General features: G+C 38.5%; 1 protein-coding gene across 1 annotated transcript in view; it reads right to left on the bottom strand.

The window, feature by feature from the left end:
• Positions 1-14,755, bottom strand: part of VWA8 (von Willebrand factor A domain containing 8) — a 177,615-nt gene that overhangs the window by 23,540 nt on the left and 139,320 nt on the right. The window contains 1 exon segment of the mRNA XM_031045912.2: positions 501-609. Coding sequence (XP_030901772.2) covers positions 501-609 — 109 coding nt within the window.

Raw genomic sequence — 14,755 nt, 5'->3', positions numbered from 1 at the left:
GGACTATACATCATGAAAGTTTTCTACATCTCAAAGCTCCTGGTCCTTAAAGCTGTTCATTCAGACTCTGTCTTCTCCCTAGAATTTGTTGGTTTCACACTGTTCCCAAACCACTTTCTATCTTCACTATCATGACGTTTTAGAATTAGGGGGCACTTTGCCTGTTCTGTGTGCCCCTTGCCTACACCACCTAAATTGTTGTGACTACAGAGACATGTAAGAGAATGGCAAATAACTAAGCCTAGCATCTATGGCTGCAAGCTTCTGGTTCTCCACATGGCCATTGAAAATAACAACACAAAAATGTCATTGAAGTAGAGTTCTGCTACACACAGTTTAAATTAGACTCTGTAAATACCTCTTTTCATTGGCAATAAACCAACCCTGTATTGGGTAAATAGCTCTAGGCAGAGGATGTCCTTGTATAAATTGATTTTTGACTGGCACAGCATTGCCCATAGATATCAGTCAGCGATATATTAACAAAAAGAACAAAAGACCTGTTCCACCAGCCCAAGTATTTCCACCAACATGCGGCATGTTGTCTGGATCCACTTTTCCATGTTTGGGGGAACTGACATCCAAACCACTGTCCCTCTGAATGGTTATCTATAAAATACAGAATAGAGTTGTAAATCTCTCTTACAACAAGGACAAGCACTCTAACAATCTAATAACAACATACTAAGTCGGCTGAAGAGCTATAGCTTTAATTCAATAAGTGCAATAACCCACAAAATGAGGACACATTAGATGCCACATATGAACCACTCAGTGCATTCAGACCTTACCCACATTAGAAATGTGCTTACTGCTAATTGACAACATATATTTGTAGAAACGATCATCTGCTGTTTGAGCAGTTCTCATAGTATCGAACATCCACAGTACCGTACATCCATTTACAAATTTCATGCACACAGAACTACAGCTGGACATTCTTTACTGAAGGGCAGATTGACCTTCCTTTCATGAACAGGGACTAAAGAAATTACATGCTCTTCTCTGAGATCCTTCAGTAAATGGCTAGCTCAAATGACATGCTCAAGTAATCCTTAACTTCCCTGTCATGACCGCAGAAGTCTACAGTGGTGGTTTTTCTACATCTGTCTCCTGACAGCACTTTCCCCATCGATTCACTGCAGAGCTGACCACCCAACAGCTGTCAGATGTGAGTCACTTTAGGCTGGGGCTGGATGTAAGCAGATGACTGAAGGTAAAAATACTCCTTCCGGTATAAACTCTGAGTCATGTTGTGAATCAATGATTCATGTGTAAACTGTCCTTCTATACTGACTGATTTAACGCCACTTCATTATTTTAAATGAAACTTAATGACAGAGATGTGAAATTAATGTCTTTAACCTCTACAAATAAAGTTTCTTCTTATCTACCATATTATATTTAATTCTCTGGTGAATTTATGTGCCTAATAACTACAATTTATTGCCTTCTCAGAAGTTCACTGGCATTATCAGGGTTTTCACTGTGACTGTAGATGAGTTTAAACCTTGAATTCACTGTCTTGCAAACTCAACTTCATGCTGACATGGATTTCACACATTTTTGAACTGAAAACGTGCTCTAACAATAGTGTCTTGGCAGTTATTCAAAACATTAGTTTCTTTCTCTTTATAGAATTTATATTAATTCAAAGAGGTACAATGCATCCTCTGTGAACCATATCACTAGTGTAAAATCAAGATCTAATCTGATAAATAACATTAATTTAACACTTGTATAGCAAAAAAGACACTTAATCAGAACAGCATGTTACCCTTAGGGTCATATACTTCTTTGGGAAGAGATTTCCTCAAAAATTAACAGTTTTTTACATATGTAGTAAATTTCAAAACTAAAATCACTGAACTTAGTTTAAAATAAAATCATAAAACCAAAACAGTCATGTCAGCCTTCTGAATCAAAATAAAGTATTATTCTATGAAGAGAAACAATAAAATAATGGAAAATGTTTTACATGTTCATCTTCTGGATTCTTCATCGAAAACTACCCAAAGTGCACAGAAGGGAGATTTATGAAGCAAACATAAACTGACAAACTGAAGGAGAATCAGTGAGAAAAATCTAGTTTGGCTGGAGTGCAAAGGAAGACAAGCAAAACAAGTACTGAAAGTTCTGAAAAAGCTCAAACAAATCTGAAAAATTCACAGTAACTTCCAGAAGTTTGCCTGATTGGAATTTCTGAACATACTGAGGTTTCTCTCTTCCACGTCAAAGAAGCGAGCAAAAAAAGTTCTATGTGAGAAGAATATGAAGGCTGCAGGTCAGAAAGATGCTAAAGGAATGTGTTTTCCTGAAGGGGCAGTGGTATGAAAGAAGCGCTTCAGAAAAAGGGAAATGAAGAAACAACACTATATAACAAGATCTGTTAATGTTTTGACTTCATTTTCTGGTGCTGCCTCTTACACATCCATTCACTCCTGACAGCAAGGGCAGCCAGGCAGGAATAGAACTAAACACTCATTTTATATTCAATGAGAGATACGTGGTTTCTGAACAACTTGCCCTATATCAGTTCTTTCTGAGATACATGAATGGATGCCAAAACACTTTTACATGGCTACACTGCATTATTTTTTTCTGACAACACTGGGATTCTAAGAGTGAACTGAATAGGGAAACTGATAGAAACACATTCAGTTTGGAAACTAAGTGATCTTATCACACTTCTTATAGTAACATAAAGAAGATAAAGAGGCTCAGAGAAGCCAGTTACATGATTTAATAAACTCAGCAACACAATGGAACCAGGTGTTTTACATCTGTGTTATATTTATGCTAAATAGCTATTAAATGCACAGCAATCTGTAACAAGGGCTACTCTGAAGATGAGTCAAAGGCTGGTTGTTTTGTCTAGACTTCAGATGGTCAGGCAAACTATGGTAAGGGAACTTTATATTGTACACTAATCAAATCTTAACCATGTTTGGAAGTGGATCTAGAACTGTATTCATGCCACTTAAGTGAATAGGGAATTCATTCTATTGAATTCTGATTATCTAATTTAATAAAATTAAGCCAGGAAAGTAAGGAAGCACTGACACATATCACATTTTGAAACTTCAATCATTCTTCAGTAAGAGGCAGGAGCTGACTACTGAGAATCACACAGTTGACCCAGATATACAGTGCACTGCCTCTACAGGACACTGTCACAGCTATGGGAAGAAAAGAGCTTGCAATAACACATTAATAAAAGTTTGTGAATTACAGAGAGGACTGCTGTACTCAATGATTAAAATTATTAATGTCCCACACTTATATCAATATTTTCTTCTCATATAATACCTGTTTTCACAATTACAGTACTTCCCTTTTGAGCACAGAATTAATTTTCTTTTTATATATGGCAAACAAAACTCGCCGGCTGTATGAGTAAAACTGACCAAAAGCATCACCAAATTTAGCTTCATCTGATTTTATACAAGAGAAGTTAACAATATTTCAGCATCCAGTAATCTTAATCATACACTGCAATGAAACTGAAAGGAAAAAAAATGTCTTTAAAAAGAAGCTTCACTACCTCAAAGGCAGTCCTATGTCCCATGCACAACTGTGCATTTTGTTTTTTAACAAGTACTGGTTGCCCCCAGTTTACTTGTGACAAGTAAAAAAAATGTAATAAAAGAAATGACAGCCACTCTTTACCATGTAAATTTATGTGTCTGATGGCAATAAAATCATTGGATTGCTTGAATTTTTATAAGATGTTTTAAAGAAATTAATCAAAGTACATCTAGACTGAATACATATCAGTATCTATTACTAACATGTTTATAATAGTATCCAATTTAACGAGTAAAAGACACTTAGCAAAGTCAACTGAAATGAACATTTCAGTATAACCATTATTCGGTCATTCATTTTTTAGAGTATTCATGACCTTCAACAATGCCACATTTTCATCCATGCATTTTAAGCCCACATATCAGCTCTTCTTGTTCAAGTCTGTTACAATAAACTGAAGACTAAAATTCCAGGAGTTACCTTTTGCAGAAACAGGGAAAGAGAGAAGGAATCTTCTCTCCTTCTCTATTTTCCCACTTGATATTCTCTTTATTCCTCAGAATCTCATGCAGGAGATCTAACCAACACTTTTCACTGTCTTAGATGCCCATACCTTCATTACAGACTTGTACAAAGCTGACTTTAGAAAACGGGGCAGAACATGTACTTGGATTTAACCACTGACAGAAAAAGAACTCCAGGTTACAGGTTAAGAAGTATCTTTCAGACTTTGTAAACAAAAGTTAGATGAGGCTGGAAATATTTTCTAGCTTTGAACAGAAAAGTAATAAAGAATGATGGCTTCCAGCAAAATGGAAGGGCTTTTTCCTTGACTCACTCTGGGATGCATCTCTGATGTAGATTGTTTTCTCAGTCGCAGATACTGCTGTCATCCTACCTTATACATGAGAGGCTTCTGTTCAACCCAAGCTGGCTAGAGAGTAGATGGTCTTTTAATACAGCAGCTTACTTCTGTATTATGATGTGGTTGACTTCATTAAAATTCCTGAAGGGTGCAGGATGTATCAGTGCCAGAAAAGCTCCTTTGCGGTGCTTATAGCAACAAACACAAGTTTCTACCAGAGGACTGGTAAAGAAACTCTGGTTTCCAATGGGGGTGAGCTACCTCGTGTACAAGGGAACAGATCTTTCACCTCTTTGCTTTAACACATCTGGCCCTGCTTATGCAAAACACAATGCCTATTTTAATATCATGGATACAACTTAAAAAGGGAGGAAAAAAACAGAGAGAATAATCTAATTCCAGGCTAGTATCCTGCAGGTGCAAAGGGATGTAATATGTACTCTTAAAAATGGATTATATTTCTGTTCTCTGAACCTCCCCAAATCAATCTTTTCTTATTCTTTCAGGTATGTTTAAACAGAGCTGGCCATTCCTTATAGGATTTTACGTCTTCATAAAAGAAATATGTGGAATTCCTCTTTGTTGCACGCAGCGACAAACAAGTAACCAACGCTTCTACTAAGCCCTTTAAGCATTCAGTGGATCATTCCACATACAACACATTTACTAAAACTGCAACCAGCATGATTTCATGTGTCACAACTTAATAAAGACAAACGGGCAAAACATCACTTTACAAAATAGAAGCAAACAGGGTCACAGCTGCAGTAGTTACAACTGTAGAAAACATTTTCATAGGAAGATTTCTAAAAACTAAGGTGCCCAAACAATAACTGTTTTCACAAGCATGTATTCTAGTGGTAGGAATAATAATGTATTATTTAGTGTTTCTTACTGTTAGTCAGAACAAAATAGGAAAAAGAATATATGCGCTAAAGATCTGAGGTAGAAAGAATTAACCTGCTGTTTTGGAGGGAGGAATTAATCTGCTATTTTGCCTTTTCATTAATATATAATATATTAAACAGGGCAGTTTACAGTCAATGAAGAACACATGTTACTTCCATACAATGCATTAAATTATTGTTAAAAATATAAATTACATTAATATAAAACCACTAAAAATACTATAAAGTTAAAACATTAATGTTTTAATAGCTTGCTTTCCTCATTAGCACTGTTGTCAAAGATTGGCCATGTATCAGAAGATCATTGCAGGAAAATACGTGAAAACATCTTAGGCTTTTGTCCTACAGGTGATTTGGGAGATGCTAATTACTTCATCAAAATCAGTGAAAAACTCTTATCGCAACCATACATTATTATGAAAGAAGCTTAGCTTTGACTGTAACAAAACATGACTATTCTCCAGGTGGAAAAGGCATTAGATAATCCACTGCACAGTGGCACAAAGGATTAGTAAATATATTCCAGGGAATGCAAAATGTATTCCAGTTTATGTGCAAAAGGCTGTTTTTTTGCTTGAAACAAAATTATTGTTTTCTTTTATGTCCCTTAAAACCTCAGCATTACCCTAGGCTGTATCGAACAGGTCACAAGAACATCCTTCCCTCCAAGACATTCTTTATCAGCAGCATGAATATATGCATTATATTCTCAAAGAACATACAGAAGTTCCACATGAGGGAAATCAAATGCTAATCTGCCTGTTCCACGGTGGTTTTACACTCTATTGTAAAACTGATTCTACCAAAGACAGAAATAAAAGATTTTATAATCTACTTATACAAACAAGCAAGAGAAAGGGAAAAATAGGGAAAAAATAAAAAAATCTAATGGCTCCTACTGCTTTTACTTGTATCATGTACAGCTTTTTTCTATGTACTAAAAATTAATAGCACAATTTCTGTTCACATTGACAGCACAAAATTGAGCCCACAAGTCATTTTTCTACAGAAAGGAATACTCAGTATTAGACAATAAAATAATAATGTATGAAACACATTCTGTTTCTTCAATTGTATCCTGAAATGAAAAACATTAGTCACGCTGCAGTGTAAACCATTTAATAGGTTTTCTTCATTCTACAGGCTTCATTTTGCTTTTCTATCTTGTCTGTAAAACTGCAAGAGTTCAAAATGAACTAATGAAGCTTCTTGCATTATATGACTCCTGTGAACATTTCTCTCTCAAAGTAGCTTTTAAAACTCATATAGGCATTAAACTTCTGTCTCAAATAGCAAACCTGTTCAAAGCATCATAGCTTTAATGGAATTTTAGAAAAGTGAATTTGTGTGGGGAAAGAGGTGGAGATTGGAGTGAAACACATGAAAAGAGGTATCTGGCTTGCAAATGAAGTTTTTACACACCCATTAAAAAACCCAAACCACTATATAAAATTTAGTTGTTGCTGCTATGAGTCTTCTTTTGAACTAAATGCTGTCACTTTAAGAACCAACTCAGAAACTCGGCAGCAGTAGATACATTAGAGTCTTTTGTCTATGAATATGCACTCTGTGGCTTAAAAGATGGGTAAACTAAATGAAGTAATGAGAGAATGTCATACATTTTTTTCCATCTAACATACCCTCTGCTACATTAACAGCCATGTAAATTCTATTTCCCTTTGTCATTATTAAAAATTGCCTAACTTTAAATTCAATTCTCTAAATTAAGTTTCTTTAATTTAAAGTTAGGCAATATTTAATTAAGAATTAAAAATTCTTTTCAACTAAAAGATGTGAGGCCATCTTTTTAGTATGTTAATACACTATAATCAGAGCAGACAGATCATGTCTAGCTTGGTTATTTATCATGACTACCACACACTTCCTAACATCAATGAACTCAGAAAACAGTAAACTTGATTTCTTCTGGAGTACTCTGAATAACTAGCAGCTAAAAGGGTGGGATAAGTGAACACATTATTACAATTTGGAATAATCTACAGATCAGATGACATAAATTTTCACTGAAGTTGTCTTTTTACTAATCAGGAAACAACTTTGATAGGGGCAGAATTATTCGTGTGCATTTGTCTTGCTAGGACAGTAGGATTTCATTGGTGTTAGGAGCTCCAGCCTTTATGTCAGCAACACGCTGTGCTGCAGACTTGCTGAGGTCTGAAAGACGGCGTGTTGAGGTATTTTCTCCCATGAGAGCCTCAGGCTTTTGCAGGAAGGTAAGAGGAAGAAAGAGGAACTTTGTGCTGGATGAGCCTGCTCTAACAGAAAGGTAAGGTTATTTCCACTCCTGCACTTTGTCTGTCCTAATTAAACTGGAAGATCTTTACGAAAGGGAATATTTAGTTTAGACGTGTCTGTTTAATGCTTCCAGCAAGGGCCTCATTTCAGCTGAGGACATTGATGTAAGAAAATGTATCTGACAGAACTGATGGTCTTTATCTGAACAGTGGAGATTTTCAGAGATATGAACTTATTGTTCTATGGGTTCATGGCTTTCTAGTTTTATGCTTCTGCATACTCAGATGCCTTGCTCCAAGGTACATGTCTGCTAGCCCTTTGCTAAAATGAATCATAGAATCACAAAATGGTTTGAGTTGGAAGGGACCTTAAAGATCATTCAGTCCCAACCCCTTGCCATGGACAGGGACCTCTTCACTAGACCAGGTTGCTCCAAGCCCCATCCAACCTGGCCTTGAACACTGCGAGGGCTGGGGCAGCCACAGCTTCTCTGGGCACCTGTGCCAGTGACTCAGTACCCTCACAGGGAAGAATTTCTTCCCAATGTCTAATCTCAATCTACACTCAGTTTGAAGAATCATTCAGTCCAGGAAAAGGTCACAGACCTGAACTGTGTATCTGGGCCTCGTGGATCTCAGAACTGGGAATGCTACCAAACTGTAACCTGTAATCCGCGTATTGACTAGTTAACTCCGTAATCCACACTATCTCACACTATTTTCAGGACCCCATGCAGGACTGAAGAAAGCCATCAAATGGTTTTTCCAAACTTATAAAAACTTTCCACTGCCATGTATTTTTCATAATTTATGGGGTTTGCATCGACACTATTTAAGATGATCAAAATCACTGTTATTAGCCCACCGATGCCCTCATGTGGTCAGAAAAATTACTTGGTCTAAAGTAGAAAACGCAGAACCAGGCAGGTGATGTGGAGAAGGACCTGCCACTCTTGCTAAAGGTCATACATTTATCTGAAATCAAGAACTGCAGCTTTGTCCGGTTCAGTTTTACTGTCAGGAAAAGTCTGGATTTTAGTTAAAATGCTATAAAGTGAAAAGGAACAAAAAGGAAAAAAATACTTTAAATTGTCAGTATAGATTAAAGTAGATCCTGTGCAGTGAATATGAACTTGTTGGGCTCACTGAAACTCTTGAATCAATTATTCTTGAGACAAACATCTAACCTAAAAATCAATTTTTTTCAGATGAACTTGCATGAAACTTTCAGGTACAAACTTCAATTTGAGAAAATAAAAAAAAGAATGTGTTCAATAAACCAAACATATTAATTCACTTAAGTGGTGAATAATTCATGTAGGCTTCTGTGCGATTAGTTGAGTGGAATCCAAATAAAATAAATGAGGCTATTCAAGGAAGGGAATAAGCATTTGCCTTTGCCCTCATCAGATCTAAATGTTAACTGACGGACTGCAGAAGAAAGTCTGAATGTTGGGAACTCCTACTGAGTGCTGCTGAACTCATAAAAATGCTGATTTTAGCAAAAAGCCCTTCCATCATGGATGATTTAAGCAGTTAAGACATACAAAAAACCCACCCTTACTTTTTTTAGCACTGGCAATGAACACATGTCGCTCTTTTACATTACTGACATGAACCATATGTTTATGTCTTCTAGCTTTTCGCAGGGCACAGAATAACTTACATATTCTGTTACTGAACACTGCTATGAGATTGTGAAGATAGCCATTTAAATCTGAGAAAAATGCTCAGAAGTGTTGCATCCTAACTAGAAGGAAGTGCAGCAGGAGGGCCAGGAGACCACCTTGGATGGATAAGGAGCTGCTGAGGAAAATTCGAAGGAAAAAAGAGGCTTATCAAAGGTGGAAGCAAGGACAGGTGGCCTGGGATGAATACAGGGATGTGTCCGGGAAGTTAGGGACCAGGTTAGGAAAGCTAAGGCCCAGTTATAATTAAACTTGGCTAGGGATGTGGAAGATAACAGGAGGGATTGTATAGGTACGTAGCAAATAAAAGACAGACGAGGGACAAAGTAGGCCCCCTCTGGAAGCTATTGGGAGAACTGGCTACCCTGGATTTGGAGAAGGCTGAGGTTCTTAATGACTTCTTTGACTTGGTCTTCACTGGCAAAAGCTCTGATTGCACCACCCGAGTCTTGGAAGGCAGATGCAGGGACTGTGAGAATGAAGACCTCGGGCCCACTGTAGGAGAGGATCTGGTTCGAGACCATCTTAAAAACCTGAACATGCACAAGTCCATGGGACCTGATGAAATCCATCCGCGGGTCCTGAAGGAGCTGGCGAATGAAGTTGCAAAGCTACTGGCCATCATATTTGAAAAATCATGGCAGTCAGGTGAAGTTCCCGTTGACGGCTGGAGAAAGGGAAATATAACCCCCATTTTCAAGAATGAGAAAATGGATGACCCAGGGAATTACAGACCAGTCAGTCTCACCTCTGTGCCTGGCAAAATCTTGGAGCAGATTCTCTTGGAAGGCATGCTAGGGCACATGAAAAACAACAAGGTGCTTGGTGACAGCCAGCATGGCTTCACTAAGGGGAAATCCTGACTGACCAATTTGGTGGCCTTCTATGATGGGGCTATGGAACTGATGGATAAGGGTAGACCAGTTGATGTCATCTACCTGGACTTGTGCAAAGCATTCGACACTGTCCCATAGGACAAAGAATCATGGAATCACAGAATAGTTAGGATTGGAAAGGACCTTAAGATCATCTAGTTCCAACCCCCCTGCCATGGGCAGGGACACCTCACACTAAACCATATCACCCAAGGCTTTGTCCAACCTGGCCTTGAGCACTGCCAGGGATGGAGCATTCACTACCTCCCTGGGCAACCCATTCCAGTACCTCACCACCCTCACAGTAAAGAATTTTTCCTTATATCAAATCTAAACCTCTGCTGTTTTAAGTTTTAACCCCTTACCCCTTGTTCTGTCACTACAGTCCCTAATGAAGAGGCCCTCTCCAGCATCCTTATAGGCCCCCTTCAGATACTGGAAGGCTGCTATGAGGTCTCCATGCAGCCTTCTCTTCTCCAGGCTGAACAGCCCCAACTTTCTCAGCCTGTCTTCATACAAAAGGTGCTCCAGTCCCCTGATCATCCTCGTGGCCCTCCTCTGGACTTGTTCCAACAGTTCCATGGCCTTTTTTTGTTGACATCGTTGTCTCTAAATTGGAGAGACATCAATTTGGTGGATGGACCTCTTGGTGGATAAAGAACTGGCTGGATGGTCGCACTCAAAGAGTTGTGGTCAATGGCTCAATGTCCGGCTGGAGACCAGTAACGAGTGGTGTCCCTCAGGGATCGGTGTTGGGACTGGTCTTGTTTAACATCTTTGTCGCTGACATGGACAGTGGGATCGAGTGTGCCCTCAGCAAGTTTGCTGATGACACCAAGCTGTGTGGTTCTGTTGATACACTGGAGGGGAGGAATGCCATCCAGAGGGACCTTGACACACTTGTGAGGTGGGCTGATGCCAACCTCATGAAGTTTAACCATGCCAAGTGCAAGGTTCTACACCTGGGTGGGAGCAATCCCAGGCACAGCTACAGGTTGGGCAGAGAAGAGATTCAGAGCAACCCTGTGGAGAAGGACTCGGGGGTGTTGATCAATAAGAAACTTCATATGAGCTGGCTTCAGTGTGCACTCACAGCCCAGAGAGCCAACCGTATCCTGGGCTGCATCAAAAGGAGCATGACCAGCAGGTCAAGGGAGGTGATTCTGCCCCTCTACTCTGCTCTCGTGAGACCCCACTTGGGGTATTGTGTGCAGTTCTGGTGTCCTCAACATAAAAAAGACATGGAACTGTTAGAACAAGTCCAGAGGAGGGCCACGAGGATGATCAGGGGACTGGAGCACCTCCCATATGAAGACAGGCAGAGAAAGTTGGGGCTGTTCAGCCTGGAGAAGAGAAGGCTGCATGGAGACCTCATAGCAGCCTTCCAGTATCTGAAGGGGGCCTATAGGGATGATGGGGAGCGACTATTCACTAGGGACTGCAGTGACAGGACAAGGGGTAACGGGTTAAAACTTAAACAGCAGAGGTTTAGACTGGATATAAGGAAGAAATTCTTTACTGTGAGGGTGGTGAGGTACTGGAATGGGTTGCCAAAGGGAATTGTGAATGCTCCATCCCTGGCAGTGCTCAAGGCCAGGTTGGACAAAGCCTTGGGTGATATGGTTTAGTGTGAGGTGTCCCTGCCCATGGCAGGGCGGTTGGAACTAGATGATCTTAAGGTCCTTTCCAACCCTAACTATTCTATGAGTCTATGATTAATTGCATTTCTTGAGTTTTGCTGAATTTGTTTGATATGTCTACATTCATCTCTGCATGTTCTGACCTCAGTACCTAGTTCTAACATGTTTTCTTAGGTGACTACAGTGCATTTATATTTTTTTTCCCCAATTTAAGATATCTTTGTACCTATTCGCAGCATTCAAGGGCATTGAAGCTACTCAGCTTGGCAAGACAAAGTATGATTATATATCCTTATGAGTGTATATGGTATTTATCCCACCTCTGACACCACTCTAGACAAACAGTGTGAACTTGAACAAGTGACTTTCTTTTCCTATGTCTCTGTTTCCCCTTCTGGAAACTAATGATAATGCTAACTGGCTCCAGATGTTGCAATAACTACTTTTATAAATGTTTTTGGGTGTCTAGATGGAAAGGGTTATGAATGGATGAAGTAATTTTTTTTCACTTCTCCATTTAGGTAGTTGCAATGATTCATGCTTTGTGGAAACACTGCATCAGTAAAATGTTGACTAGTCACAGCAGAAACTAAAAGACCATGCCTCTAGCTATTGAGAAGAGGAAATGCAATTTAAGATAAAACTGCTCATTTTTGACCAAAATCTAACCTCTCAGTCATTTCCCCAGTGCGTAAGATCTTGAATGAAATCTCCCAAAACCTTCACCTAAAGTCTTCCCTATTCTTACATACATTTCATTCATGTCTCATTTTAGTCCCAAGGTCAAACATATCCAAAACATACCATGTGGAGCAGTCCACCTCTTGGGCCTCTTCTAACACAATGCATTTGGGCCAGTACTGCATGAATTTCTGCACTAGTGCAGAACTGTTCCTAGCACATTTGTTGTTCAAACCACTGGTGAGAAGCAAATGCAGACTTTTTCTTATTCATGTGTTTCTCTAGATTCATTCCACCATCTCGGTTTTGTGATGCTGTGAGCTCTAACATGACACAACCCCTCAGCTGGCTTTTTGCTAGAAAATAAGATCAGGTCAAGTCACAAAAGCAAAGTGGGGGACATAAGGGAGCAAACATTTCCAGGCTCCAGGTCTCTGGAATGGCCTGGTCTCATTTTAAGGAATTGTCCAAATAAATGCCTGCCCCCAGTAGGTAGACTATTACTGATGGGCAGTGAGTGAATTAAATTGGATAAATTCATGCAACTTCTAATTATTTTTACCAAGCATTGTACTTTATCTAAACAAGGCTTAACAGTAAGCAGCGTTTATTGAAATACAACAGCCCAACTGTATGAGAATGTAATCGGTGTTTTTTTCTATTTCTATCAATAACTCTTTGATGCAAAAAGTAACACAAATTTATCAATGTCTGCCTATTTGAGGGCAAGATCTTTAAAATAAATCATCTTTCAAATTATTTTCAGATATTTGATAATGTAATGATCTTGTTCTCAGAAACACCAAACAATGAAAAAGCTCAGCAATCTTTGGATTTCAAGTGGATTTCATTGCTTTAGAAAATCCAGTATTTTGTTTAGATTTTTATTTTAGGCACTCCAATTTAATAATTTCAGAATGCTGCAGTAATATTTTGAGTTTGAAACCTCAATAAATGAAGAAAATTTCTCACCTGTCTGTATTAGTGCAAACTTCCATAAACATAAACCAGGTTTGCAAAAACTGGTTTTGTAGCCTCAAGACTTCAGCAGTTTGAACTCTGCTGAGTATTTCTACAATACAAAACAAATGTTGGCCTTTTTGAAGACTGTCACAACATATTATCAAGGGAGCATAATTACTCATTATAAATAGAACAGCTGTTTGTTTTCCTCTATTTCATTGCTTATGAAAATCCAGCGTGTTTCTGAGATTTAATATGTTTGTGAAATCCAAAATGCAGTCCTCGAAGATTGCATCAATAGTTTCAACTGAAGCCTGATTCAAGATTTGTCTCCAGTCCTTTGAATCTATAGTTATATTGAAAGCCCCCTAATTCTTTTTCCTCTCAAAAGTCAGGTAGCTCCAGAGAGATTCTGTGTGTTTTTGCAGGACAGTGGTTCCAAACCACCTAGACAAGTCTCATGTTGGTCTAAAAACACCACCATGAAGGTCTGATAAGTTTGCTAAGCCTATAGTAGCTTTGTGGGATGCATAAATGGCAATTTTTAGGGAAAGAAAATTGGGAATGGGTGGGGAATGAATTCTAATGATATGTGGAACACTGATAATTTTCTTCAGCGAGCTTCTGGTGATTGGGAATGATGGGTTTAGTCAAAGAATTAGAGATGCCTCATTACAGTCCAAAATACCTAGCCTGAGCAGGAAACATTACACAAAAGAAGGCAATTTTCACATGCTTGAATGAACAGAACAACATGTGGCTGCAAAATATCTCCAAAAGATATCAGCAAATATTTAGCTGCAGTTTTCTTAGCAAAGTAACTGTCTGTAGAAAAGGAAACACTATAGTTCTTGCTATGCTTATGTAGCCAGGGTACCTACATGAATACATTTTCAAGCTAACAAGATCTTTACATTTCTAGAAAGGAATAAAGTACTACTTTTAGGTCTAGTTCCATTGAAAAATTGTGTTAAGAAGGAAAGGTGAAGGCCCTCATCTCCAAATAGCAAAGTATGGAGTTTACACAGCAACCACACATCTATTATCTTATTGGAGATGAAAATAAAATAAAATACTTAATGTATTTCTTATTGCTTTGTAATGCCTCTGGAAAAAGTTTCTTGGCCTTATTGTCTTTCCATTTAAAGCAAAGTGTGTAAAGTAAAGAAACAGAAGTTAGTGATAATCATGCAAGTCTGAAGATCACATAGAAGGCTTTGTTTCAGCCATTTTGAGTTGTGTCAAACTACTGATTTGAGCTGTATGCCCTGTTTAATGAAGGAAAGAAGAAAGATAGTCTAAGATTACCTGGGAATGTGCCTTCTAATTAAAGAGGCAGGCTGTCAGGAGAG

The sequence above is a fragment of the Melopsittacus undulatus genome, chromosome 2, assembly GCF_012275295.1.
Source record: "Melopsittacus undulatus isolate bMelUnd1 chromosome 2, bMelUnd1.mat.Z, whole genome shotgun sequence".
In the NCBI taxonomy this organism is placed as follows: domain Eukaryota; kingdom Metazoa; phylum Chordata; class Aves; order Psittaciformes; family Psittaculidae; genus Melopsittacus; species Melopsittacus undulatus.
This window is presented reverse-complemented; position numbering and strand designations above follow the sequence as displayed.